The sequence below is a fragment of the Felis catus genome, chromosome E2 (assembly GCF_018350175.1).
Source record: "Felis catus isolate Fca126 chromosome E2, F.catus_Fca126_mat1.0, whole genome shotgun sequence".
NCBI lineage: Eukaryota > Metazoa > Chordata > Mammalia > Carnivora > Felidae > Felis > Felis catus.
The window spans coordinates 3,817,310-3,844,558 of record NC_058382.1 but is presented as its reverse complement, the minus strand read 5'-3'; the positions used below and the strand labels follow the sequence as shown (position 1 = coordinate 3,844,558).

Genomic DNA, 27,249 nt, shown 5'->3' with positions numbered 1-27,249 from the left:
CCAACCAATGGCTGCGGGGTCGAATATCCCCTCAGAACCAATTAAAAATGGCTCTAAACTTGACGGACGACTTCCCGCCCCTGATCAGCCTAGCTCCTCCCCCCGACCAATTAGTTTAGGAGAGGGGGGCGGGTGTATCCAATCAGCACGCCAATGGTCTCTTGATTGACGCACGGGCCCTCGCGCTGGCGTGTTGTGCCCTGAGGCGGGGAGGAGGAGGAGCGGGGAAGAAAACCAGAGCCAATCCTAGCAGTCTGCGCGGGAGGCCAATCGAACGCCGCGCCTTGGAGAGCTTGCCCATTCGGCAAGAGGGGGCCGGCTGCATCCCTGCCAAGAGCCAATAGAGCGCGTCCGAGGGGCAAGAGCGACGTGCCGCAGGAGCAATCATAGGCCTCCGTTCGGGGCTCGGGGGCGGGTCGGCGCCAGAGACGAGAAGAGAGGAGGGAGGCCTCCTCCGCCGCCGCCATCTTGGACCGGCCCGGTCAGCTTCCGCGGAGCCATCGGCAGACGCCGCGGCCTCCCTTGAGCCCCGACCCCGTCGTCAGAACAACCCCGGGCCCACTTCCCCCCACCCCACTTCCGCTTCGCGCCGCTATCGCGATAGCGCCCGGGCCCGGGGCGCGAGAAAAAGGCGGCGGGCGCTCGCCTCCCCCGCCTGTCGCGATACGCTCCTCAGCGGCGGCGCCAGCTCCTGTGGTGAGAGCGTCAGGCTCGACTGGGCCGGACCCCTTCCCCTCCTCCCCCGGCGCCACCACCGCCCTCCCCGCCGCCTCCCGCCCCGGCGCCACCGCCGCCTGTCGCGACATGGCCGACCCCCCACGGGCCCCCGGCGCGGGCTCCCGACCGGGGCGGCCCCGGTGCCCGCCGGTGCTCGCGCCCCCTCCGCGCCCCGCGGCGGCGCCGGGCTCCTCCGCGGGGGTGCGGGTGCGCGGGGCCGCCCCCTCCGCGTCGGCCTCGGCCCCTCGCCGCGGGGACGGGCGCGCCCCGGCCGCGGGTGCCCGCCCCCCTCGGCCGCAGCCCCTCCTGGGCGAGGCGGCCGCCCTCACTTGGGGGTCGGGCCCCCCAACCCCGAGCCAGGCCCGCGGGCGGGGCGGGGGGCTCCGTTCCCGGGGCCCGGCCCCCTGCGCGCCCCCAAAGTTTCCCCTGCGGCGAGAAGTCTACGGGGGTCAGGGCTGTCCTGAGCGGTACCTGCTCGGGGCAGGCTGCGTGTCCGCCGCTGGTGCTGTGGCCCCGAGCCCCCGGCCTGTGGTGTCACTCCCACTTAGCCTCCTCGCGGCTTGGTGACACCTTCCAAAGCTCCTGCCTTCGCCGGGTTGCAGACGGTGTCCTGCCCCTGGCAGTGCAAGCACCCCTGATTCTAAGCAGTGCCAGCTTCTCCGAACAGGGCTGTCCCCTCCCCCAGCATTGACGCCCCCGCTCTTTGGGGACTGCCCCCAGCGTGTCCCTTTGCTGCTGCTGCTACGTCTGAGTCTTCTGTCCCCCGTTCACATAAGTCCTTCCAGAAGGCTGGGGTCCCGCCCCCCTTGGTGCTTGTGTTGGGTCCCCTGGCCGCGAGTGTGTGAACTTGATGGGATCCGGGGTTCGCCCTCCCCGCTCCCACACTCGGAGGAATAGCTTCCTAGATGTGAGGTTCCTGTGCTGTGACACGTGGGCTGTGCTGGCTGGGATTGTGTTCTGTCCTCCAGGGGCTCCAGGGGCAGGAAACTTTCTCAGCGCTGCCCCCGCCCACCCCCCAGGGTCGAGGTTCCTGCCTCTCAGGTGTTGGTGCACTTGTCAATGGGGTCTCGCTGTGGGGGACCAAGGTTTCTGTTCTCGGCTGAGACGTGATTCCGTGTGGTGGGGGGAGAGACCCCGCTGTGGGCAGCTTTCCACAGTGGGGTTCCCAGGCCCCCCCATCCTTGGTGTTGGGCCTCCCAGTGGGCAGATAAGTACCTCCACCCCAGGACCTAACACGTCCTTCCTCCACAGTGTCAGGTGCTCGGTGAGGATGGCCCTCCAGCATCACCTCCCAGTGGCCGAGCTCCTGGCTCAGTGGGAAGCCTCTGCTTGGGGGCACATGACAGCCCCCAGGGTTAGGGATCCCCCCCACATCCCCCGGTGTCAGCTCCCAGGACTAGGCCTTCCACCCCTCCTGTGTGGTCCCTGCCAGGCCTGTGTGTGACTGCATCCTCTTCCCGAGGTCAGGTCTCAGGGGCTCTCCTCCATCAGTTGTGTCCCTCATTGACATGGCTGCTGGCCCCCCTGGGCGTCTGGCACACTGCTCCTCGAGGGGATCTGCTCTCGTGGACAGAGACTGGTTCCCAGGTTCCCCCGTCTTGTTGAAGACCCCTCGCCATGAGCACGCAGGCTCTTCGGTACCTGAGCTGCCCCCTGTCTCGGCCACCTTTTGCTGCGGGGTCTTGCTGGGTCCCCCCAAGAGCAGTGGGGCTCCCAGCCCTTTAAGAATGGAACTTCTCCATGGTGGCACCTCCGCTTCAGGGCCCAGGCTTTCTTTCTCTCTGGTCCTTTGCTGGGGGACCGAAGGTATCTTGAAGTGGGGTCTCTCTTTAGAGGGAGGGGCTCCTGCCCCCGTTGTATCCGCCCTGTCTAGGGGGTGCAGGTACCCTGGGCCCGTGGCGCCTCCCCCAGACCTGGTGTTGTCTTCTCTGGACCTCAGCTGTTCCCCGCTTGAGGATCTGAGACCTCACCTCCCCAGGCTGGGGCTCTTGTCCCCCTGGCACCTTGCTTCTGACTCCTGCAGGACTTCTTGCTGCCAGGCTGTTCCCCTTTTAGGGGTATCACCTCCCCATTGAGCCAGGTGTCCCAACCCCTCGGTGTGGAGTGCCTCGTGTAGGGATAGAAGGTAGGGGTTCCCTCCCTCTGGACCGGAGGCAGGGGTGCAAACTCCTGTGTTAACGTCCCTGTCCCTGATCCCAGGTGGGAAGAGGCATTTCTGTGTTGGGAGTCCTGGCTCTGTCCTGAGCTCCCAGATCAAAGGCTTTGAGTCCCCTCTGTGCAACTGTCTCCTCCGTCCTTTTTCTGGCTGCCTTGCCCTGGAGCTGGCATTTCTCTGTGTGGGGACTGGGCCCCACCTCAGTGTGGTAGCTGGGCCTGGGCCCGGGGTGTTGTTCTTCTCTTGGTGGGCCCTTCCAGGAGACTGGTGCTCCCTCAGGTCTAAGGTGTCACAGCCCCCGCTGTCCACAGTGGGCCCCTGTGGACCGTGCTGGTACCAGCTCAGGGCCTCTGGTTCCAGAGCGTGCTCTCTGGTACACCGTCCCACCGGGAGCTACCAGCTGTGTGTGATTGAAACAGTTGAAATACAAATGAAAGATTCCACTTGTTCGGTGCACGAGCCACGTTCTCCGTGTCCAGTGGCATGGGCAGCACAGATCCACTGCAGGAAGTGCTGTTGGCTGGGAAGTACTGTTCCTGAGACCAGTCCTTCCCGGTGGGCAGGGACCCTCCTGGTATGGCCTCCCCGTGGTTTGAGGCTCAGTCCTGGGTTTAGTCCAGGCTGCTCTGGGGCCCCCTGCCCTGGGCCTGTAGAGTGGGAGCCCCCCTATCTCAGGGAGCCTTGCTTTTCAGTCAGGCCCCATTTCTAGGGGGTGATCTCGGGCAGTGCGGGAGACCCCCTGGATCTCCGTTGGTCTTGGTGTTGGGCTCTCAGCTCTGGTTTCCCCCTGGGCCAGAGCTCCTGGTGACTCCTCTTGGAGCTCTGTCTTCTGCGTGTCGTGTACTTTGAGGGTGAAGATAGCCCTATCTCTAGGTACTGGGCACACGTCCTAGAGGTTTGTGTTTCCCTGTGTCTGCGTTACCAGCGCATCCAATATGTACTTGCATGCGCAGATCGCTGCCTCACAGCGGAGGCCCCTCACCCTTGTCTCTGTGAGACCTCACTCATTTCCGGGCACTCTTGTGGTCTTCTGCTCCCATACGACTAAGTCTCGGCATTGGCGTTGGGTCAGGAGCATCGTCTCCTGCTCTGGAGTAAACTTGGTGCCGTGAGGCCCTCTTCTGCTTGGTCCCAGCCCTGTCACGATGGGGGGGGGGGGGTGGGGAGGGTAACTCTTCCTAATGGGGGGGGAAGTAGTTCTTCCTAATGGCAGGCATTTCCCACCCCTGGTGCTTCCCCTCCATCCCTTACAGTTCATGCACAGACGGCATCAGGCTCTTCTTCCTGCAGACTCTCTTCTGACCTGTCTGAGGGGTAGCTTCTCTGGTGTCAGGACTCTAGTCACCCGTGTGCCCTGCCCCGCTGTGGGAGGGTGGCCTCCAGGCCCCGTGCCTTCATCCCCAGCACTCAGCGATGTGCTGCTTGACTTTTTCCTGCCCTAAACCATCTTCTGGAGTGTCACCTGGGGAGAAGGTGTTCTGTGCTCCAGCAATTTTTCACTGCCTGGGTGAGAGTTACACAAAAAGTATGTCTGCTTCCTTGTTTCCACAAACTTCCAGAGTGTTCTGGTGGAACGTTTCTTCCAGAACGTTCATTCAGCCCCCCATGCTGGGCTGTTGAGGCTGCATAAGTGGAACTTGGCCTGGTCTCAGTCGTTACACTGTAAACGCGTCTTCCCTTTACCATCCCCCACGCCCTGCTGTTCCCAGTGTCTTTCGTGTCTCTCTGATGGACCAGCCAGAGAATACCTGTGTTCCTTCCTTATCTCTCAGCAGCGTCCGTCTCCAGGAGAGTATGAAGAGAGTGCGTCTGTAGGGCAGGGAAGATGGCGGACAAGCGCAAACTCCAAGGTACTGGGTTGACTGCCCACTGCCTGCGTGGCCACGTGCTCGCTGTCCTCACAGCTCCTTGGATGCCTGCTGCCCGGGCAGGATGCTAACAGCCTTCCTTCCTCCCCTGCCAGGTGAGATTGATCGCTGCCTCAAGAAGGTGTCCGAGGGCGTGGAGCAGTTCGAAGACATTTGGCAGAAGGTACAAATCTGGGTCTCCAGGAAGGAGAGCACGGGAAAAGGTTCTGGATCTCTAGGCATGGGCCAGGGAGAGGGATTGTGGGTCCAGGTGCTGAGGACCTAAGAAGCAGCTCTGAGATGGCTTAGGGGGTGTCCCCACAGTCCCCAGCCCTCAGAGACTGGAGCTTTGCCGCTGGAGTGGGCATGAGGACAGCAAGTCCCACACTGACACCTGTGTTCTCTTCATTCCTCAGCTCCACAATGCAGCCAACGCGAACCAGAAAGAGAAGTATGAGGCTGACCTAAAGAAGGAGATTAAGAAGCTTCAAGTGAGGGGACTGGGGACCTGGATTTCTGTGTCCTAAGGGCAGAGGGAACAGGGAGGAGGGGCTGGCAGCCTCAGTAACCACGTCCTGAGGCAGTGTGACCGTCGTGATTTTTCCCACCTGCAGCGGCTGAGGGACCAGATCAAGACATGGGTAGCGTCCAACGAGATCAAGGACAAGAGGCAGCTCATAGACAACCGCAAACTCATTGAGACGGTAGGAGCCCAAAGCTGGGTACCTGAGGTGGGGGGCGGGGGGGGAGGTGGCTGGATTCCTGGGTCCCTGGGAGTCCTGGGAAGAGGAGGGTTTCTTGGAACCCCTGCCAACCATGCTCTCCACAGCAAATGGAACGGTTCAAAGTTGTGGAGCGAGAGACCAAGACCAAAGCCTACAGCAAGGAGGGCCTGGGCCTGGCACAGAAGGTGGACCCCGCCCAGAAGGAGAAAGAGGAGGTTGGCCAGTGGCTCACGGTGAGTCCGGGTGGAGAAGTGGCTGCAGGGCCCTGGTCACCGGGCAACTGTGGGGTCTCTGGCTGACCACCTGCCTTTCCACTCCCTCCCCCCATGCAGAATACCATCGACACCCTAAACATGCAGGTGGACCAGTTTGAGAGTGAAGTGGAGTCCCTGTCGGTGCAGACACGCAAAAAGAAGGGTGACAAGGATGTGAGTGGGGGGACCCTGCGTCCAGAGGGCAGAGAGGGGCTGGCGAATTGGGGAGAGTGGCATGTGGAGGGGAGGCAGCCTCAGGGGTCCCGCCTCCGCAAACAGTGGTGCCATGAAAAGGAGGAGTGGTTTGAGGGAGCACGCGCTGGGGTCTGGGGTCGCAGACCAGGCAAGAGAGTGGATGGACATGCAGGGTGCCGAGGGCCGAGATGGTAGGCGGAGGCAAGGTGGGACGCGGGAGCCGCTCCTTTGGCCCGAGGAGAGCAGTCGAGGACAAAGCCAGATCTAGGGGCCCATATTCACAGACTCCAGATTGTGGGGTGTGGGTTCAGGGGGATGCAAACCATGTGTACTTGTTGGCACATGAAGTACAGGGAACGGAGAGCTGGGTCCGGGGGTGGGGGGCAGTGGGAGGTGCACTACATTTGGGTGTCTGAGACCGAGCTGTTTAGGAAGCTGGAGCTTAGAGGGGTGACACAGTAGGTCTTTGTGGAGGTGCTGGAGGATAGAGACCAGAAGCCTGAGGAGGAACTGAGCTGCCAACTCTGGATTCCCTTGGGTGTATGCATAGGGTGGGCAGGTGTGATAATAGACCGTTACAAAGGTGATCACGGTCGCATTCGGCAAGTCCCCCCTAATTGGGCATTGTTATTATCCTTAGAGCGAGATGGGGGGTGTGGGATATGCTGCATTTGAGAGATCTGGGCTGTCAGGGCCGCATTGTAGGGAAGCACAGGCCTGCCTGGTCTTCTAGAGGTTTCCAGGGATGTTTGGGTGGGAGCTGGGGGTCCCTGCGCCTCTCATACGTCAGAGGGTGGGTGGACTTCACACTGCCTGTGTCAGGAGGGGCTGGAGCAGAGCCTCTGGGTCTCTCCGGGGGTCGGGGACTGAGGACAGGTTCTGTGGGGGCAGGAGGGGCCTGGGCAGGAGCCGTGCAGCCCCTGAGCCTGGCCCTGGGCTCGCCAGCAGAAGCAGGACCGGATCGAGGGCCTGAAGCGGCACATCGAGAAACATCGCTACCACGTGCGCATGCTGGAGACCATCCTGCGCATGCTGGACAATGACTCCATCCTCGTGGATGCCATCCGCAAGATCAAGGACGACGTCGAGTACTATGTTGACTCGTCCCAGGACCCCGACTTCGAGGAGAACGAGTTTCTCTATGACGACCTGGACCTCGAGGACATTCGTGAGGCCCGGGGCCGGCCCGTGGGCACGGGGCAGTGAGGGCCGGGTGGGGGGGCGTCCCAGCTTGTTAAGCACGCCCCCCCCTGCCCCCACAGCACAGGCGCTGGTCGCCACCTCCCCCCCCAGCCACAGTCACATGGAGGATGAGATCTTCAACCAGTCCAGCAGCACACCCACCTCCACCACCTCCAGCTCTCCCATCCCACCCAGCCCGGCCAACTGCACCACAGTGAGGACGCGGGAACACGGCGTGCGGGAGGGGGTGGGGTCCAGATGTCCTGGATCCAGGCCGTAGGGCCATAGAGGGTTAGTGGGGTCCCTGGCCAGCGGTGGAGGCCTGGCAGCAGGGCAGCTTGGGCAGGGATCCAGGGCTGGATTCCCTAAGGAGAGGGGCTCCTGGGTCTGGAAGAGGCTCCCAGGAGACTAGGACCCTGGGTTCCCCAGTGAGGTTAAGGGCACAGGTGCTGGAACGGCCCGGGGAGGGTTGGTTGGGGCCTAGAGGTGACACGGGTTTCCAAGGGCGCCTCCCCTCCTTCAGGAAAACTCTGAGGATGACAAGAAGAGGGGGCGCTCCACGGACAGTGAAGTCAGCCAGGTGGGTGTGACTCTGTCGTTGGTTCTCAAGCCCTGAGGAGGGCCAGTGTGAATGTGGACTGAGGGGATGGCATGTGGCACCCGCCCTGTGCGTTAGAGGAGGATGTAGGTTTGTCTGGGGTAGGAAGGGGCAGGTGACCCGGGTGAGTCAACACCAAAAGCTTGCAGGTGGCTGGAGGTCCAGCTGGGTCAGGCTGAGGGACCCCCACCTTGTAGAGCCAACAGGCTGGAGAGGCGATAGGTCTGAAATCGAACAGGTTTCCGTGGGCCTCGTCACAAGCCTTGGCTGTGCTATTGACGGGATTTCTGTCCTCCCCGAGTGAGCCCCTCCCCACCCCCCACCCCCCACCCCGCCAGCACGGGGCCAGAGCACACACTGTAGGAAGCACTGCTCTCATCAGGAGGCGGTCAGGCAGGAGCCTGGTGGCTTGTCACTGATGAGGCTTGTGTAGGACTCGAGGGACCAGGAGGGAGTTGGTCTCAAGACCCCTTGATGTGTGGCATGCGAGATGCCAGGGTGGTCCCCACCTGAGGACTGGAGTGCTGGTTGGCCCGTAGCACTTGCCTGGCAAATAGCTTGGCTGCGGGGTGTGCCCTGGGCACTTCATTCCTCTACTTTCTGGGGTGGGGGTCAGCGGTGGCCCCTCAAGTTGCTTTTCTGACCTTTTGGGTGACATTCAGAATTACTGGCCAGTTCTAGGCTGTTTTTTCTCCTTCTCTTGGACTTGTAGTTGGGTCCAGCTGGTCTCATACTGAGTGCATTCGTTAGTTTCTCCCCTGTCATCAGACTTAGTCTGTCAGCGGGTTCGTCTCCCTGATGCGCAGGCCGTGGCAGCCCTGTGGGATGTTGTGCAGAGGCGTCCACACGGGGTGTGGGATGCTGGTGTGGGCTAGAATGCCAGTGTTCTCGGCATGAAGGTGGTGATTGCAGCCTGGAGCGTCAGGTCACAGGAGGGGACAGCTGGGGGCCCAGCGAGGACCCTGGAGCCCAGCTTGGGGGAGGGCTGTGTGCGGGAGGCCTGGCGGACCTGCCGGGCCACTGGGTCCTGATCCTCTTCTCCCCCACCCACAGTCTCCAGCCAAAAATGGCTCCAAGCCCGTCCACAGCAGCCAGCACCCTCAGTCCCCAGCTGTGCCGCCCAGCTACCCGTCTGGCCCCCCGCCCGCCGCCTCCGCCCTGAGCACCGCCCCTGGCAACAACGGGGCCTCCACGCCAGCAGCGCCCTCAAGTGCCCTGGGTCCCAAGGCCAGCCCAGCTCCCAGCCACAATTCAGGCACCCCCGCCCCCTATGCCCAGGCTGTGGCCCCACCGGCCCCCAGTGGGTCCAGCACCACTCAGCCCCGGCCCCCCAGCGTCCAGCCCGGTGGGGGAGGGGGCGGCGGAGGCAGCAGCAACAGCAGCGGAGGGGCAGGCACCGGCAAGCAGAACGGTGCCACCAGTAAGCAGGGGGGCTGTGGGGGGTGGGGTGGCCCTGGGGTGGCCCGTTGTCACTCCCCCTTCCTTCCTTCCTTCCCCCAGGTTACAGCTCGGTGGTGGCAGACAGCCCGGCCGAGGTGGCTCTCGGCAGCAGTGGGGGCAACAGTGCCAGCAGCCAGGCCCTGGGCCCCCCGTCTGGCCCCCACAACCCCCCTCCCAGTACCACGTGAGTGTCTAGCTTCTATCCTTGCCCTGGCCTGCCGGGACCTCTTCCACCTACTTGGGTGCTGGTCCCCACGTCCCTCCAACATCAGTCCCCGGGCTGTGCCCTATGCAGCGTTCCAGGCATGCCTTGGGTATTTAGGATTGTTCCTGGAGTCCCCACACAATCCCTTCTCTGTGACCCGCACCGGGCCTTCCCGACTCCCCGGAGGGGGCTGTGGCTCCAGTTCTCAGGCCAAACCTTTGCTGTGGGTCCCTGTCTCAGAAGATTGCCCCAGAAAGATTCTGATCTTCGAGGGACACAGGCAAGACCTGCTCCCTGGGTCTGCTTGACTGCCAGGCTCTAGACGGGCAGCCCCAAGTGGGGGGCATTCTGTTCCGTGGGTGGAACGCTCCCTGCCCACACCCCCCTCTTCCATGGACCACTGCACAAGACTGTGTGTTTGCTGGTGAACCCTCAGCCACACGGCCTGTGTTAGGGCCCCCAAGAATCCAGGCTCCCCAGCTCTGTGGCTCTTAGAGGGGAACTGACCCCCAGGACTGGACGCCCTTATGGGTCCCCACCTTCTGGGCTTTCTCCCTCCCCCTTTTTTTTTTTGACTCCCTCCCCTGACCATCAGTCACTCCTGTCCCCTGAGTCCTCTCCCCTTCTCCCCTTCCCAGGAAGGAACCCAGTGCGGCAGCCCCAACAGGGGCTGGGGGTGTGGCTCCAGGCTCAGGGAACAACACAGGGGGTCCCAGCCTCCTGGTGCCGCTTCCTGTGAACCCCCCCAGTTCTCCGACACCCAGCTTCAGCGAGGCCAAGGCAGCTGGCGCCCTGCTCAATGGACCCCCACAGTTCAGCACCGCCCCGGAGATCAAGGTGGGCCCCAAGCTTCTGTGTCCTGACGCTGTTGTCTTCCCTGTAGGTGTTCACTGTCCCCTTCCTGCAGGTCTCCCTGCCCTGTCCCTCACTCTGTGTAGCTCTGGCTTTCTTTCCCCTTCGCCTGCTTGCTTTTTCTCCAGGTCTTTCCCTGCCCCCTGCACCTTCCCCTTTTCTCGGGGCTCTTCCACCATCCTGCCCTCAGGGCCTGCCAACTCTCTCTTCTGCTCCTGGTTGTACTTGCGCTTGTGCTCTCTGGGTTCCCCCCCCCCCACCATCTCTGTCCCCAGTCCTCACTCCTTCACACACCCCACCATCTAGCTCACTACCCTCCTTTACTGACATCCGCTCTGGGCCATGCTTCATGCTGGGTGAATGCACCCAGGTCCCACCTTCTGTGCTGGAAGCCTCATGTGACTGTAAGGGGGGGGGGGGGGCAGAGGGTGCTGTGGCCCCACATAGGTGCCTCTGACTTGATCTGGGGAAGATATCCCAGCAAGGCCTCGGGGGGCACATCTCTAAAGGGGACAGATCTCCAGGGACCCAGAATGGGAAAGGTTAATGGAGGAAGGAGGGGTTCTCCTGTGCCAGAGTTCTAGGAGGGGCTGACATCAGCACAAAGGCTCCGCAGTAGTGGGGAAAGGAGGCTGGCTGCAAGGCTGTGGTGGCAGGGTGTCCATGGGGAGGGCAGTGGGGTCCTGAGCCCCTAGGTCTGAAATGGGAGCAAGGTACAGAAGTGACTTCCTGGGCTGGTGCATTTAATTAATCTCAGTTCCACAAAGAGTCCAAGTCCCACACTGCCTTGTGCACTTTCATCTGGAGAAACCCCCAAATACGAGGGGGCTCTGAAAGGCTCGGTATCCTACTGAAGCTCTTGGAATGGCTTGTGGCCCTGGCCCAGAGCAAGCACTCTCGCTTCAGACGTACTCTGGCTGGGAAATTCACGGAGTGAGCATCTTTTTGGAGAAAAGGGATCAGTAGATTTTAGGGTGTTGAAAAAATACACTGGGTTCTGACGAGAGAAGGGACAAAAAAGGATATGGCTGGGAAGGTCCCTCTGGGGCTACTGAGAACAGGATGGAGGGAGAGGGTGGGAGAGGACAGGGACATTCAGGGCCCGCACCCCAGGCCTGGTGACCGGGCAGTGGGGAGGAGCAGGCGGACTGCGGGTCAGAACCTGCCCCAGTGTGGCATTGGGCCAGCCTGTTAACCAGCGAGTGAGGAGTGGAGTTTCCAGAGGCGGCAGGAGACTGACCCTGGTCCTACACTGGCCAGAGGCAGGGTGGGTGGGTGCAGACCCCGCCCCTCAGCAGCGCCACTTGGGAGTGGGCACACTTGGAGAAGGGCGTGCTGCCGGGTGTCCCTGTGCACAGCAGAGGCCACACTCACTGGGCACTTCTGTTGGTGGATCCCCACCTCAGGGCTAGGGGCGGCGGGGGGCCTTTGCTCGGTGAGCGAGCCTCCTGCAGAGTCGGCAAGTGGCGTACCAGCTCTCCCCTCTCCCCAGGCTCCCGAGCCTCTGAGCTCTCTCAAGTCCATGGCAGAGCGGGCAGCCATCAGCTCCGGCATCGAGGACCCCGTGCCAACGCTGCACCTAACCGAGCGAGGTGAGGGTCTGGGCGAGGTAGGGGGGGTGTGATGAGGAAGGGCAGGCCCCACACCGGCCTCACCCTGCCCTCCCCTCCCCACAGACATCATCTTGAGCAGCACGTCCGCGCCTCCAGCCTCAGCCCAACCACCCCTCCAGCTATCGGAAGTGAACATCCCACTGTCACTGGGGGTGTGTCCACTGGGGCCCGTACCCCTCACCAAGGAGCAGCTGTACCAGCAGGCCATGGAGGAGGCCGCCTGGCATCACATGCCCCACCCCTCAGACTCCGAGCGCATCCGGTGAGGGGCGGCGGCCATAGTGGGGATCAGGTTCCCCGGTCCTGAGAGGTTGAGTAAAGCTTGCTGGTGGTCCTCCTCACTACTGGGCACCCAACTTGGGGCTGTCCACTGTGGGGGGCAGGGCTGAGGAGTTCACTGTTGGGGTGACCAGGTGCCCAAGAAGCTCCCATTCACCTGAGGTTGGGGGGGGTCTGGGTTTGCACCCACCCCTGAGACGGCAGGGACTGCTGGGCACTGCAACTAGTCTTCCTGCTCCTCCACAGGCAGTACCTCCCTCGGAACCCCTGCCCGACGCCCCCCTACCACCACCAGATGCCACCCCCACATTCGGACACCGTGGAGTTCTACCAGCGCCTGTCCACCGAGACCCTCTTCTTCATCTTCTACTATCTGGAGGTACAGCAGGGCCCCCGGGGCAGCCTCGGGCCCCCCGGCTTCGCCGCCACCGCCGCCGTCCCCCCTCGGGCTGGAGGGGTGAGGTGGGTGCCCCTCTGCGGCCCCTGGGACCGCACCCCCTCCCCATCCCTCAGTCCTGTCCCTCCCCGAGGCAAACCTGTCCCCGCTCCCACTGCAGCACAGATATGTCCGCCTTGGGGTGGGGGGCTAGGTTGGGCCACTGCAGGGGGGCCCCCAGTTCAGTCTCCTGGCCTCACACTGCTCCCTGGAGGCCACTTTGCATGACCCCAGGGAGTTGCCATAACCCCCCCCTGCATCCCTTCTGGGGGACCTTTCCAGACCGCCTCCTCTCAGCTCCTCACGCATTAGTTTCTCTTCCTTCTCAAAGCCTCTCTGAAAGCCATTTCCTCCTCCTGACCAGCATTGGTATGTTCCGTGCCCCAGCCCATCCCCGTCCGCCCCATCCAGCCCAACTTCGGTCTTCGGCGGGGCCCGGGGTCAGCCCCGATGCTCTGTGCCCCTCGCCCCCACCGGCTTGGGGGCCCCCTGATCCCCGGCTGCACCCTTCCTCCCCCAGGGCACGAAGGCACAGTACCTGGCAGCCAAGGCCCTGAAGAAGCAGTCCTGGCGATTCCACACCAAGTACATGATGTGGTTCCAGAGGCATGAGGAGCCCAAGACCATCACTGATGAGTTTGAGCAGGTGAGGGCCCCTCCCTGTGCCCCGCCCTGCCTGCGGGCCGGCCCCCCTCCCACACCCTCACCTGCAGCCAGCTCTGTCCCGGGGGCCCTCACCTCCACCTGGACCACTGTCCTCTTCATCCTGCCCGCCACTGGCTCGTCACCCCTCAGGGCCCAGCCTAACCGTCTGCCCGGAGGGGAGCCTTTCCCAGCCCCAAGGTCCATGCCTCTGCCGGGCACCTGCTCAGGCACGGTGGCACGTGTGGCTTCTCCCACCTCCGAGCACAGGTCGCTTCACACAGGGCGCTCGACGGTCGGTCTCCTTCCCCTCCTGTCCCCCCACACGGGGCAGAGCGGGGGCTCACTAGCAAACACGGATGGGGAAACCATTTTATTTAGCGACTTTCCTATGTTCTGATAACTGGAAACCCCCACTTGCACACCACTGGGGCCAGACTACATGGCTCTAGCTAGGTGACTTTGGGCAAGTCATTTGAACCAGTCTCCATTTCCTTACGTGTAAAAATGGGGTTAACACACCCACGTTACACAGTTGTTACAAGGATTAAATGAGTTAATGACCTGTAAGTACCTAATGGTGCCTGCTCCCTAGCAAGTATCACTGGTGTACTTTGTTTCAAATAACTTAAAGGCCATGTTCCAGTGCTTTCTTCCAAATCTTTGCCTGATGCCAAGTATTGACAGGGTCCTTGTCCTCAGAACTCGGTTCCCCTCCCTCCCCCCCCCACCCCCCGTTCTTTCAGGTTCTTTGAGCAGTTCAGACCTTCATTCAGAACCAGTCCCCCGCTTCCCCCCCCCCACCCCCAACTGCGTCTCTGACACTGACCAGACTTACTGTCCCATCCTGGTTTGGTCCCAAGTAACCTTCCAAGTACCTTTCAAGGCATCGATCCTTCAGCAATACCCACCCCAGCACTGTCACCAATAAAACGTCTGTCCCGACGGCGTGCCTGGATATGGACTCAGCCTGTTCCATTCTCTAGGACGGGGGAACGGTCGCAGGGTTTTGCGAAGACTAGAGGCTAGGCCAGACTTCGAGCACCAAGCACCAGCTCAGTGCTCAAGCTACAGCCGTCGTGAGAAGTCCTAGTTCACTTTGTAAACGAGGCCGAGCCTCTAGCGCACGTCTTCTCTGTGCCTCCATTTCTTCTAAAGTGGGCAGGATGACCTTTCCTGCCCAAGAAGAGGTTGGTGAGGGTGGAGGGAGTCAGCTGGTGCATGCAGGGCCCTGGGCCCCGTGCCTGGCCCCTCCTTGGCCCTGAGATCTGTCCCCTAGGTCTGTCGGTCCAGCCCAGGTCCCCAGCCACCTCTGCGTCCACTCACTGACCACCTTCTCCCCTGGCCAGGGCACCTACATCTACTTTGACTACGAGAAGTGGGGCCAGCGGAAGAAGGAAGGCTTCACCTTTGAGTACCGCTACCTGGAGGACCGGGACCTCCAGTGACACCGGCCCCCCCCCCCCTCCACCCTCCCCTCCCCCCCGCATGCTGATCCCCCTGCCCAGGTGAGGGCCTTGCCCTGGGAGACTGGGGGAGGCCCCAGGCCATGGGGCAGCCCTCATCCCCAGGAAGCAGCCCCACCCTGGGGGCCCGGGGGCGAGGGCTGCCCCCTCCTCCCCTCCCCAGTGAGGGACATTTTTTGGTAAACCTATTTTCATTTTGGAAAATATTTATGAATAAATAGTTTTATATGACGGCTGGCAGCTGCGGCCTCTCCTATCCCCCCAGGAGTCCGTAAGCGCTGGGGTCTTGTTGGCAGGGCGCCGGGCCCACTGGGGGTTGAACTGGGAGTTGTACCGCCCCCGCCGTTCGTCCATCTCCACAGGCTGTTCCTCCGAGGGGGCCGTGCCCCTCACTCGGGCCAGCAGGGCCTCTGCCCGAGCACGCTCTGTTGCTTCCCGCCGGAGACGTTCAGCTCGAAGCTGGTCCAGGGATGGGCGTCTGGGGGCACAGGAGTCTGGTTAAAAAGCTCATAGGCCCCAGAGTGCCCCGCCCCCCCACCCCCCCCAAGGAGGAGCTGCCACCTGGACCCCGTGCCTGCGGGCCGGAAGCTGGCTTCATGCAGTGCGTTAAGACCTCAGCCTCCCCCTGTGTGGGCTCCTACCACCCCCATCTTTAAGAGCAGCGCTCTCGATCTGGAGGGGCACCCAGCAGCAATCAGCTGTGACGATGAGCACAGCTGGGGCCTCAGTTTCCCCTTATGTAGAAGACAAGAGACTGTATGCCAGTTCTGCTCACGGCTTTGTCCTCCTAGGGACACAAACCTGCTCTTAGTGACCCCGTAGTTCTCAAACTGGTCTCAAGGACCCCCGAGAGCTTTGTGTGCCTGTGGGTTTTATCTGTTACTATTTAGCATAGAAGGAGCAAAATCTTGAAAACGAGGCAACATCCCTCGATTTACCACAGCAGTGTCTGGAAGCCACTGCACACTCAAGACTGAAAGTTCACTGCTCTGCAGACCCCCAGACACGGTGCCCAGGCCACCTCTCTGCCCAGCCAGCCCCCGACGCCGCCCGCCCAGCTTCCTTACGCTTCCGGCCGCTGCTTGTCCGGCCCCTCCTTTCCCTTTCTGCTGTGACCACCATCACCACTGTGCCGCCTCTTCTTCTTCAAGTGCTTCTGCATCTCCCGCAGAGGGTCCAGGCGCTGCTTGATCTTTTCATCTGGACCTGGGCCAGGTGGGGGCGCCCCCCGCCCTGGGGGGAGCTGGTACCAAGGTGGTTGAGTCTGGGCTTCCGCAGCACTCTGGCCCAGGTATGTGAGGATCCCCAGAGCTTTCTCCTGCCTCTCCTGAAAGGACAGAAAATAGGGAGGTGCGGATGTCAAGAATGGCTCCCGCAGGGAGGCCACCACGCCGGGGATACCAGGGGATACAGGAGATACCAGGACGCCCAAGGCTCCCGGGCAAGGCAGAACCAGCTTAGCCAACAGGTGCTGGAGAGAGGTCACGAGCCAGCTCTGCTATGTTCTAGGGACACAAAAGACCAGCACAGGTGAGCCTCCAGCCCTGGGCACAAGTGCAGGTTCAGTAACAAAAAGCACAGAAGGGAAGGACAGGTGGTGCTCCTGTAGGGTTCAAAGGCAGACATCTTTGAGGATATAATTTGAAGACAAAGCAGCAAGCAAGGCACAGAGGGAGGCAAGTTCATAGTTGGGTGGGAATCCCCGAGTAGGCGCGAGTGACAGGATGCGCTTTACGCCGACAAAGCTCCTGGACACTTCCCAAACCCCAACAGGGCCTGGACGCCAGGCCAATGGGTCTGCAACTAGCAGCCACTCCCAAGTGGCTGCAGGCTTGGATGGCAATAAACAGCACTTCTGAGTGCTAGGTTCCGGGACCCCTCTGGGTCCTCTTTATCAGCTCACTTAATCCCCACCCTCACTCCATACTCCTGTTAGTCACACGGGAGGACAGACGCCCCCAGCCCCACCCATGACTCATGAGGTGGCAGCCCAACTTACTTTCTCCTGTCGCTTTTCTTCCTCGTACTCTTTGTTGCCTCTGGTCACCCCTTTCCCTTCCTCTAGCAGCTCCCGGAATAGGTCCACAGGGCCGGGAGTCGGGGCTCCTGCCTCTGCTGCTTCCAGCTCAGGTAGTGAGTTCTGACGCCTGGCTTTCTTCCGTAGGAATTCTGTGCGGGCCTGGGGAAGAGTCAGTCACAGGCACAACATTGAGAACCTCGATGTGATTCACATAGGTGTGACACTGGACCACAGAAAACGCGGTCCTTAGTGCTGGGGGTCCAGAAGAGGCACCTGTCCCAGCCCGCGGAGGGCGTGGGGGAATGCGGGACACCTGGTTTGTAAGTTGCCTCCTTCCCCAACAGTCAACCAGCAGAGTTCCCAATCTCGGGTGGAGACAAACAGCCCAAAGCATGCCAACAGGCGATCTGGATCACAGGCAGGGCTCCATCCACCACGGCGTGCAATCTCTACCAATAGGTTAATTTTAAAAGCCCAGCCCATCTCGAGGTGCAGTGAGCTTTAAGGATCAGATTCACTAAAGAACAAAACTACGTATAAGCAGGAGGTTAGGAGTTACACGGAAAGCCCCTGGAGCGGGGAGGGCAGGGAGAGGGCTCGCCCCACAGCTTGAGAGACTGCAGGTCAAATGCTCTGCACCGGGCGAGCATACAGTAGACGCTCAACAGGGAGGTTGTGCAGGCAAACTAGTCCGAGTTTCCTTGAACTGCTCAGGGGTTCACTTTTCACAGGCCGCTACTCTGTACCAGGCACTCTTCAGCCTCGCGAAAGACACAAGTGGGGGACACCAAGACAAAGCGGAGGCCTAGGCGGGCCCCGCACGGCGGACACAGGCACAGGTGGACACGCGCCTCCAGCGGCGCCCAACCCCTCCTACCTCACGGGATGCACCACGCCTGCGCGCCACCCCCACTTCCGGCCAATCCCAAAGCGCCTGCGCGATCGGCCCGGGACTCCCCTCCGGCCGCGCTCGGGGCTTACCTCCTGCTGAGCGAGCAGCACTCTCCGCTCACGCTCTTTCTCCTCCTCCCGGGCCTGAGCCTCGTCACGCCGCACACGGGCGACATTGTCTTTGTTCCGGACGTGCCAGCTCTTCTTGGGCAAGATATTCATGGCGTCGTAGCCGGTCACCCACTGGCAGGCCCGCCTCCAACCACTTCCTATTGGCGAGAGAGTGCCCCTCCCTGTTGTTCCTGTTTTAGCTACGGATTGGGCCTGGGCTGATTGCCACGCCCCCAAGTCCGTAAGGAGAGCTGACTGAGATGCCCGAATTTGGGTTGCTGTAGCCTAGCGACCGCCTCCTACCAGGGTTCTGAGCCAATCACGTGTCCCCGCGCTGAAGCTTACCGGACGCGGCCGCTAATTGGCCGGCACGTCTGTCAAGCCTTGTCGAGGCCAATTCACTTGATTGACTTGCGCCCGACTCCTCCCCCGCCCCGCTGCAGAATGCAATTTACAAACCACTCTCTGCAAGCTGGGCCATCTTTATTGATAAAAGAGAGACGTTCACTGGAGTCCAAGGGTGGGGGAGCTTCAGAGTCCTGGGAATCCCCGAATCCCAAGGCTGTTAAGGGCATGGGTTTTCTCCACTTCCTCCATTTTACAGATGACGTGCCGGAGGCTTACAAAGGGTCTGGGGGGGCAGGTCTGGGTCAGAAAGTGGGACATCGTCCTGAGCAAGGGTAGGGGAGGTCAAAGAGCCCCGCTGGCCGAGCTCAGTGCCACAGCGCGCTGTGCCAGGAAGACCTTATTCTGCGCCTCCTACGTAAAGGGTGAAGGGAGGTAGAGGTGAGACGCCTCTCCCCACTGTTTCTTTCCATATCCAGGACCCATTCCCAGGAACCCGATCTGGCTCACCGTCTCTATCTGGCGTTTGAGCTCAGAGATGAGACGTCCATATGAGTTAGCCAAGACCAAGGTATACACCATCAGGATGCTGGAGGAGACAGCAATGGAAGCCACACCCGAAACGCTCTCAGACTATCTTCAATGCACGGCCCCTTAGAAACCAGAGACCTGGACCCCCAGCCTCCTCCTTCCTCAGACCCAGGAGTCCGGGACCCCAGCCGCCGCCTCCTCCCTCAGACCCACCAGTCCACGCCGCATCCTCTCCTCCTGAGACTCAGGAATTTGGGTCCCCAGCCCCTTCCTCTCTTAGAAACAGGCAGCGGGGGCCCCAGAATACACAAACTCAGACCTAGGAGTCTGGGCCCGCTCACCTGGAGATTAGCAGAAGAGGCACAGCAAAAGCCTGGGTCCCCAGGAAAAAGAGAAAGTTCTGGGTGATCCGAGGGAGACTGGAAATTGACTCAGGGATCTTGGCCCAGATGGACGACTGACCTCGGAAGGGGCCACACAGCTTAGAAGGTGGGATCCTGAAGAAGTCAGAGACAGTGCTCAAGGATGGCCAAGATTCAGAATCCTGGATGACAGCGAAGGGATGGAGGGAGGAAGAGGCAGGCGCCTCTCACACTTACAGGAAGATGCTATAAAGGACGGGAACAGCAGAGATGGTCAGACCCAGAAGAAGGACCAAGGGGAAAAAGAAGTTCACTGTGGAGGCCCGAAAGGTGCGGGAGGCCGGAGAGCAGGTGGAGAAAAGGGTGAACTGGGGGGAGAAGGGGGAAATCTGAGACACAAGAATCTGAGCCCTAGCCTGTCCTTTCTCACCATCCAGGAGTCTGGGTCCCTGGTGCCCCCTTAAGTCCCTAGACCTTTGCTGCTATCAGACCCAGAAGTCCGCGCCCTTCTTTCCTCGGACCGAAAAGACGCCCTAGACCCCTCCGCCCACATCCAGAAGTCTGTCCTCCAGACCCCTCCTCTCTCAGGATCTAGTGGTTGGGGACCCTCGCAACCCGCCTCCCCCTGGACTCAGAAGTCCATCACACTCCTCACCTTCTTGAAATAGAAAAGTAGCAGGAACTTGACGGTGTTGAGCATAGGTAGTAAAGGGCAGAAAAAACTCCCTACCCAGACCACCGTCTGCGCGTAGATGAGTCCCAGCACCTCGTCGGGCACCTGGAACTCCTGGGTTCCCACCGTGCGTCCCAGCGGCCCGGGACAGAGGCCACAGAGCAGCCTGAGGGGCGGGGCCGGGCCGAGTCAGAGGCGCCTCCACCGCCCCACCCACCAATCAGAAGGGAGCAAGTCTGAGGAGGGGAGGAGCTTTCAAAGTCCCGGAGGGGGTGTGCCCAGAGGCGGGGGGGGGGCCCAGGGCGGGGTAGGGGCGGGGCCAGAAGGAACTAGGTAACAAGGGGGCGGGGTCTGCGTGTCTGGGCGGGATTGTGAAAGGGGCGGAGCTATAGCGAGGGGCGGGGCTCTCACTTCCGAGGAAACTGGATGAGCAGCATGACAGCCAGTCCAGTCAGCAGATCAAAGATCAGGAGTTTGTACATCTCCTGCCCCAGCCGAGTCTCCCAGCACTGAGGAAAGAAGTCACGGGTCAGAAAGACCTCAGGACCCAGGAAGCTAAGGGCCAAGCATCCAAGTCTCCAAATTGCAAGCCTATGAGATCCTTGCAATCCTTTCTCTGGGGATCCTCAGTTTTCTCGAACATCCCTACCCATGTCCTCAAGAGGAGGGGTGTTCTAGCACTTTAAACCTGGAGTCTGGACCCACCCAGCTCCTCCTCTCCTTCAGGGGGGCCCAGGGTTTGGGGCCCCTCTCTTTCCTTCTCACCGGTAGCTCTTTGTACTTGTAGCCACAGGTTTTGCACTCCTCAGCCTCAGCATTGCCCCCGCAAGTGATCTGATTCCAAAGAGAGAAGAGCAACACCAGCAGGGAGGCCAGGCGGAGAAACATGGTCCTGGCGGAGCCGATGGAGGGAAGGGAGAGGAAGGGGAATCAGCACTGACTAGTGCTCACCATGTGCTGGGCCCCTCCTGTGCGGGACACACTCACCATTCTCCCCATTTCACAGATGAAGAAATTGAGGCTCTGTAAGAGTCAGGATCTGAATACAGAGCTCACTGGGCCCCATATCCTGGGGACTTCCGTGCCTTATGAACTACAGCCAGCGCCCTTCAGACCAGCCCTGCCATCATCCCCCCGCCCACCCTGCAAAGGCTAGAACCTGAGCAGGATAAAAACAATCTGGCGGCTCCTGGTATAGCCCTCCAGCGGGGCGATGAGCTTGAACACAGGTGGCAGCAAGAAGTTGACCCCAGAGATGAAGATGGACGGAAGGTAATCCACCCCAAGCTTCACCAGTGGCATCTGCTGGACAAGGGGCGTCTCCTGCGAGAGAAGGTGGACCAAGCAGAGAGGCTCTGGGGTTCTGGAGGAGCGCCCTCCCCCAGCCTCTTCTTCCTTCAGCGCCCCGAAGGCCGAGGTCCGAACATACACCCCCCTCCCTCCTCTCCAAGATCGCAGGAACTCTAGACTTCAGGTCCTGCAACCTTGGAAAGGTGAGCCCAGGCCCGCAGGACTCCCCTCCCCCAGGACCCTCCGCACCTGCAGCTTCACAGTGGCCCCTGTAGCCCAGTAGACCCCGTAGAAGGCTGCTCCCAGGAGCGCAATCACCAGCAGATTGAGCAGAACCCGCACCGACCACACCTTGGCTTGCTGGCTCAGGGTCCGCACTGCTGCCTGGCGCCGTACCACGGCCTCCTCCAGCTCCACCTGAAGCCGAGAAAGACGGGCATTTGGGCTCAGTCCCCCCCAGGCCCGGCCGGTGGTCCAGAGCCCCTACTCAACTTGAACTGATACAGCACCGTCCCTCTGAGGACTGCTGTAATCCTTGTCCCAGCCCCTCCATGGTCCTCTAGGTCACCATTTAGATCTCCCGGCCCCGCCCCTCCAGAGGCCCACCCAGCACCACGGGCCACGCCCCCAGACCCCCACGCCCCGCCCCTCCGAGGCCCCGCCCCGCGCCCAGTTCCCGGTTGCTGGCCTGGATCTTACCCCGAGGAGCTGCAGGCCCCGCAGCCTTCCTGCTGCTGGCTTTTCCCTGTGCCCTTTGACCTCAGGCATTTCTATTGTGGCCTCTTCCCAGCCCCCTCCTTTCCCAAGGCCCGCCTCCTTAGAAGAAGGCTCCAGCCGGCATCTCTGCGAGCCGCCTCCCTGGGCGAGGCCCCGCCCCCTCCGGTCCCTGTGTGGGTGTAGACCCCCACGCGCACCTGCAGCTCGTAGAGGATGATGCGATGGCGCAGCCGCACGTGGACATCCCCACGGAGCCCGAAGTCCCAGGCGCTGAACACGCGGTGGCTGTAGCTGGTCAGGGCCCCGGACTCAGCCAACAACGTCTGTTTCAGTCCTGACACGGAGCTAAGGGAGGGAAGGGCCAGGAGACAGGATGTGGAAGGTCAGCCCCCTCCTATGGGACAAACGGAAGACGAACCCTAGGGCCTCGGGCATCTGGCGAGCTGCTACCTAGCAGAGAAGGAGTCAGAGACCAAGAGAGATTCAGAGGCAGACTCGGGAACACAGACACCGGAGAGACCGAGAAAGACAGAAACCCAGTAGAGAGGGACAGAGCTCCAGAGAGAAGGGGACAGGAACCAGAGTGAGACAGAAAAAGACCCTGGGGAGAGACAAATTTAGAGGGGACAATGAGACCCCAAAGGGGACAGATTCAGAGGAAGGGGGACAAACAGTGAAACAAGGAAGAGGAAATCTAGAGAAAGGAGTCAGAGACTCAGAAGGACAGATGTCCAGAGAAGGGGGTTGGGGGAGAAAGACCCAGAGAAAGGAGGACAGAGACTCGGAGAAGTGGGGCAAAGACCCAGAGGGGGGACAGACATGCAGAGAAAAGCGGACCAGGGGGCTCCGTCTCCACATTCACCGGCCTGGCGTGAGCCCCCAGCTCCCCTTCCGTGGACACCTATGGAAGGACTGACACCTGGCCTCTGCCTCCACCCGTGCCCTTTTGAATCCATTCTGTTGTTGTGCCCGTGGAACCCTCTTTTTATGCAGATGAGACATTACTGCCCTTTAAAACCTATTCCACAGCCTCTCCTTGTTCTGACGTTTAGGCCCCTTCATCGCACAGCCAGCCAGCGCGCACCTGACCCAGCCCCCACCTACTTGTTGAAGCCCAAATCCTGTCCCTCCCCCTCCACTCCCCCCCACCCCTGCCTTTCAAGTCTCAGAACACTCCCAACCTCTTCTCACCACAGGGCCTTTGCCCTTGCAGTTTCCAGTGCCCGGAATGTCCAGGTCTTAGCCGCTCACCTGGCCCGTTCCTCCTCATCTTTCTGGGCTCTCTGTACGGGTCGTCTCCTCAGATAGTCCTTAACTGACCGCTCCATTTAATGAGGGTCCCCGCCCATTCTCTATCACGGGGTGGTGGCGAACTACGGGGCCAGTTTTTGTAAATAAAGCTTTATTGGAACACGGCCACGTGCACTCATTTACTTACTGTCGACAGCTGCTTTAGCCGGACAACAGCGGAGTTTAATTCACACGGAGACTGTGTGGCCGGAAAAGATGAAAATATTTCCTATCTGGCCTTTATCGAGAAAAAATCGCAGCTCCCTGTCCTATCACCTCGATCATAGCATCCCATCTGGTTTCTAGATGGGGCTCCCAAACTGAAATAGCTGATTGGCTTTTTAAAAAATTTTTTAATATTTATTTTTGAAAGTGAGAGAGACAGAGTGTGAGCAGGAGAGGGGCAGAGAGAGAGGGAGACACAGAAGCCGAAGCAGGCTCCAGGCTCTGAGCTGTCAGCACAGAGCCCGACACACGGGGCTTGAACTCATGAACCGTGAGATCGTGACCTGAGCCAAAGTCAGACGCTTAACCGACTGAACCACCCAGGTGCCCCTAGCTGATTTGCTTTTCAGCAGAAAATTGGCTTTTTATTTATCTCGCAGTTTATCTCCCCTCCTGAACTGTGAGCCGCACAAAGGTGGGGGGCCTTCATCTGGTATCCCTGGGCCCTGGCACAGTGCCTGGAGTTTAGACGGCACTCCACTTTATTTTCTCCTCCACTGAGAGAACCCCCAGGCTTGCCTGAATGCCAGCGAGTCCCACGTTTGCGTCTCCAGTGCAGACCGGACTCCAGAGCCCACATGTGACTGCCTAGTCATCATTCCCCTCGTGTGTCCAAAGCCATCTCAGAATCAGCCGGCCAAAACCACACCCCCCACGGGTGCTGCCCTTTCCACAGCTCTCCCCGTCCGACCACAGCGCTGCCCCTTCCAGAGGCTCAACACCTGGAGTCATTCCTAACTTCCCACCTCCCCCCACCCCCCAACCCACCAGTCGTTGGGAATCCTCTGGGGCCTGCTCAACAGGCATGGAGAACCTCCCTCTTCTATGCTGAACAGGTGAAAGCAGTCCACGGTGTTGACACAAAGCATGGTGGGGGGGGGGTTGGGGGAGAAACGTGAGAGCTTGAAGAGATCTTGAGGGGCTTCTGGAGGCTGGTCAGGTTCCATTTCTTTTTTTTTTTTTCAAGTTAAAAAAACTTTTAATGTTTATTTTTGAGAGAAAGAGAGAGAGTGAGCAGGGGAGGGGCAGAGGGAGAAGGAGACACAGAATCCAAAACAGGCTCCAGGCTCGAACCCGACGCGGGGCTCGAACCCACGAACCATGAGATCGTGACCTGAGCCGAAGCCGGACGCTCAACCGACTGAGCCACCCGGGCACCCCATGTTCCATTTCTTGATATTCATGGGAACATACCAAGCCCTACCCTCTGGTTTCTGCATGTTTCTGGATATGTGTGATATTTTTAAAGTGAAAAATATAGAGGGGTGCCTGGGTGGCTCAGTCATTTGATCGCCCGACTCTTGATTTTGGCTCAGGTCATGATCTCACGGTCCGTGGGTTCGAGCCCCACGTTTTCTGTGCTGACAGCTCAGAGCCCCCTTCAGATCCTCCGCCCCCCACCGTCTCTCTGCCTCTGGCCCACTGCGGCCTGCGCGCGCGCACTCTCTCTCAAGATAAATAAATAAAGACATGATAATGTAAAGACGTGCAGGCGTCACCTGATGCCAGGGTGGGAATCACGTTGCAACACATAAATGTATCAAATCAGCACCTTGAACACCTTAAACTTACGCAGTGTGATTTAGGTCAATGATATCTCAAGAAAGCTGAGGGGGGAGGCTAGAAATTCAATGGAAGGAAGGGAGGGAGGAAGGGAGGGAGAGAAAGAGATCCGAAATTGACCCCTGCCACCACCCCCGCCCGGAGCAAACCACCACGGTCTCTTGCCTGGATTATCGCCACAGCCCCGTCACTGTTGCACCTGCTGCTTGCGCATCCCTGACTCTCCTCCCTTCTCTCCTTCTTGCCCCCCCTTCTCCCTCCTCCGTCCACCACAGAGCCAGAGAGGAAGCCTTTTGAAACCTAAATCAGATCGGGGTGATCTGCTCAAGAGCCTGCAACGAGTCCCCTGGCGCTTGGAGAGCAGCCACATCGTTTACGGAGTGGGGCGCATCCCCCGTGGCTCTCGCCACCTCCCCCGTGCACCCTCCGCCACGCATCCCTGCTCCTGCCTTGCTCTGGCTGTGCTCTCTGCAGTGCTCATTCCCTGGGTATTTCTCTGACCAGACCCCTCACCCCCTCAATGCCTTTATTTAAACATCTCGTCTCATCCAGGCATCCCTGGGGGACCCCTAAATGCAGTAGCCTGGTGCATTCTCACCGACCGCCCGCCTCACCTGCTGCATCTGTGTCCGGAGCCCCCCTCACCTTCTAATGCACCGTGTCGTTGACTCATTTACGGCTTATTACTTATCACCTGTCTCCCCCTGGTAAACTGTCAGCTCCCCCAGGACAGGACTCTGTCTGGTTTCTGTTTGTGTCTAGAACCACAGCGGCCGACACGTAGTAGGTGCTTAATAAACAGCTGTTGCCGGAACGAGTGAATCACCCGTTTGTTTCCTACAAAGCATGCTCCCCTCCAGAAAAGATGTCGTTAAATTTGTGTGGTTAAGATCTTACCTTCCCGCTCTAGACTCTGAAGCCATGGGAAGGAGAAGCTTCCCAATTTGTCACTGGTCTTTAGCACGAATGAAACGTTTTTAAGTGTGATTTCAACTCCAACTGAGAGAAAAGGATCACGGAGGGAGACTCCGGATTCTTGGGGAGGGGTCTGCTAGCACCACGACTCCCTCCCCGGGGTCCCAGGTGTCACTGACCGGTGGAGGATGAGCACCAGGTGCAGAAGGCCAATGATAAAGACGGAGCACAGGTAGGCGACCGCTAGGTGTCGGCGGGGTGGGTAGAACCCATAGAAGAGAGGAGACCATTCTAGAAAACCCTGCCGAGGGAAAGGTCACCGTGGGGCTAGGCAATGGGGGGTGGGGCACCCAGGCTCGGGGGGGGGGGGGGCTCTCCCAGGGACCCAGGCACTCACCACTCCTGAGAGCAAGCTGAAGAGGTGGGTGGGGAAGGTGACCAGGCCTTGGGGGTCGGGGTTGTAGAAGCCGCAGGGTGAGGAGGTGTCAGGGCCAGGGGGACCCGGGGGCGTCCCCTCCAGCCAGGTGGGCAGCAGTGTCATGCAGGCCTTCAGCACGGACGCCAGCACGTTGAGAAGCAGCAGGAAGCGGAGTAGCGAGAAGTAGGACTCGGTGCCGGCGCCAAACTGGCCTGCAGGGGGCGCCACAAAGGCGGGGGGCTGCTTTCTGAGTCTGGAGTCCCGGCCCTCCTCCCTCAGAACCGGGAGTCCTGCTCCCCAGCCCCTCCTCCCTCAGACCCAGGGGTCCTGACCCCCAGCCCCCTCCTCTCTCAGACCCAGAAGTCATGGTCCCCCAGAACCTCCTTCCTCAGACCTAGGAGTCCTGGCCCCCAGCCCCTCCTCCCTGAGACCCAGGAGTCCTGGCCCCCAGCCCCTGCCCCACACCCAGGGGTCCAGGCCCTTAGCCCCCTCCTTCCTCAGACCCAGAAGTCATGGTCCTCTAAGACCTCCTCCCTCAGACCCAGGAGTCCAGGCCCCAGCCCCTCCTCCCTCAGACCCAGAAATCCAGACTCCCGGCCGCTCCTCCCTCAGACCCAAGAGTCCAGACCCCCGGCCCATGCCCCCTCAGACCCAGAAATCCAGACCCCCGGCCCCTCCTCCCTCAGACCCAGGAGTCCAGACCCCCAGCCCCCTCCTCCCTCAGACCCAGGAGTCCTGAACCCCAGCACCCTCCTCCCTCAGACCCAGGAGTCCAGCCCCCAGCCCCCTCCTCCCTCAGACCCAGGAGTCTGGTCCCCAGCCCCTCTTCCCTCAGACCCAGGAGTGGGCCCGCCCCAGCAGCCTCAGCCCTGCCGCACCCCCGATCCTTTTCAGCGTCCACGCCCAGGGTTGCAAGGTGTGCAGGCGTTCCTGGGTCTTCTCCTTGGACCGCCGAAGCCGCAGGGCCCACTGGGCCACCCTGGAACCCGATCCCTGGGCCACTTTGTCCCTGGCATGGCTCTGCCTGGTACAGAAACAGATTCAGAGACAGAAAATGAAGGGCCTGGCAGCCCCGAGTGGACACCCCCAAACGGCGAAGCACCCCGCCAGTGGGACCGGGCTGGGATGCTCTCCAGCGATAGGAGCAGACACATAAGAAGCCAGGCGGAAATCAGAGGGTGCAGGGGTCTACTGGGAGTTCCAGAACAAGCACGCTCACACCGTGCTCTTTAGGGATGCGCCCCCGGGTGGAAGGCAGGGAAGTGATCGTCACACAGGTCTGGGAGATCATC

At 60.7% G+C, this 27,249-nt stretch overlaps 3 protein-coding genes and 1 long non-coding RNA gene across 10 annotated transcripts in view; 2 read left to right on the top strand and 2 right to left on the bottom strand.

The window, feature by feature from the left end:
* Nucleotides 1-537: 537 nt before the first annotated feature.
* CNOT3 (CCR4-NOT transcription complex subunit 3) lies at nucleotides 538-14,837 on the top strand. 4 transcript variants are annotated; one of them, XR_002149737.3, is made up of 18 exons: nucleotides 538-696; nucleotides 4,645-4,722; nucleotides 4,836-4,903; nucleotides 5,136-5,210; nucleotides 5,334-5,423; nucleotides 5,549-5,677; nucleotides 5,777-5,872; nucleotides 6,839-7,061; nucleotides 7,156-7,289; nucleotides 7,599-7,655; nucleotides 8,727-9,093; nucleotides 9,174-9,297; nucleotides 9,957-10,155; nucleotides 11,663-11,762; nucleotides 11,847-12,045; nucleotides 12,309-12,524; nucleotides 13,019-13,144; nucleotides 14,490-14,837. XR_002149737.3 is itself a non-coding variant. In XM_019819147.3 (18 exons), exons 2-18 carry the CDS (start codon nucleotides 4,698-4,700, stop codon nucleotides 14,586-14,588), a joined length of 2,244 nt encoding a protein of 747 aa, XP_019674706.1. In that variant the 5' UTR covers nucleotides 540-696; nucleotides 4,648-4,697; the 3' UTR covers nucleotides 14,589-14,837. The 4 variants fall into 4 exon arrangements, 3 of the variants coding, with proteins under 3 accessions (XP_019674706.1, XP_006940944.1, XP_003997490.1); XM_019819147.3 differs by having other exon boundaries at nucleotides 540-696; nucleotides 4,648-4,722; nucleotides 12,309-12,441; XM_006940882.5 differs by having other exon boundaries at nucleotides 540-696; nucleotides 12,309-12,441.
* LENG1 (leukocyte receptor cluster member 1) lies at nucleotides 14,795-19,654 on the bottom strand. 4 transcript variants are annotated; one of them, XM_011289618.4, is made up of 6 exons: nucleotides 18,846-18,862; nucleotides 18,484-18,562; nucleotides 17,608-17,786; nucleotides 16,606-16,785; nucleotides 15,674-15,933; nucleotides 14,795-15,084 (listed from the first exon to the last, which is right to left on the bottom strand). In XM_011289618.4, exons 3-6 carry the CDS (start codon nucleotides 17,737-17,739, stop codon nucleotides 14,814-14,816), a joined length of 843 nt encoding a protein of 280 aa, XP_011287920.3. In that variant the 5' UTR covers nucleotides 17,740-17,786; nucleotides 18,484-18,562; nucleotides 18,846-18,862; the 3' UTR covers nucleotides 14,795-14,813. The 4 variants fall into 4 exon arrangements, with proteins under 4 accessions (XP_011287920.3, XP_003997587.3, XP_011287918.3 ...); XM_003997538.6 differs by lacking the exons at nucleotides 18,484-18,562; nucleotides 18,846-18,862 and adding an exon at nucleotides 19,522-19,654; XM_011289616.4 differs by lacking the exon at nucleotides 18,484-18,562 and having other exon boundaries at nucleotides 18,846-18,983.
* Nucleotides 18,095-27,249, bottom strand: part of TMC4 (transmembrane channel like 4) — a 10,999-nt gene continuing 1,844 nt past the window's right edge. Inside the window, exons 3-15 of the mRNA XM_011289615.4 lie at nucleotides 26,836-26,981; nucleotides 25,937-26,169; nucleotides 25,719-25,840; nucleotides 21,744-21,891; nucleotides 21,079-21,246; nucleotides 20,699-20,862; nucleotides 20,305-20,431; nucleotides 19,951-20,048; nucleotides 19,522-19,705; nucleotides 19,104-19,234; nucleotides 18,846-19,001; nucleotides 18,484-18,562; nucleotides 18,095-18,387 (exon numbers count right to left, since the gene is read on the bottom strand). Of these exons, the coding sequence (XP_011287917.3) occupies nucleotides 18,319-18,387; nucleotides 18,484-18,562; nucleotides 18,846-19,001; nucleotides 19,104-19,234; nucleotides 19,522-19,705; nucleotides 19,951-20,048; nucleotides 20,305-20,431; nucleotides 20,699-20,862; nucleotides 21,079-21,246; nucleotides 21,744-21,891; nucleotides 25,719-25,840; nucleotides 25,937-26,169; nucleotides 26,836-26,981 (1,825 nt within the window). The 3' untranslated portion in view covers nucleotides 18,095-18,318. The remainder of the gene's footprint in view (nucleotides 18,388-18,483; nucleotides 18,563-18,845; nucleotides 19,002-19,103; nucleotides 19,235-19,521; nucleotides 19,706-19,950; nucleotides 20,049-20,304; nucleotides 20,432-20,698; nucleotides 20,863-21,078; nucleotides 21,247-21,743; nucleotides 21,892-25,718; nucleotides 25,841-25,936; nucleotides 26,170-26,835; nucleotides 26,982-27,249) is intronic.
* Nucleotides 20,860-22,962, top strand: LOC123382226. Its single transcript, XR_006590271.1, has 2 exons — nucleotides 20,860-21,032; nucleotides 21,620-22,962. It is a non-coding gene; the product is annotated as an uncharacterized LOC123382226 (long non-coding RNA).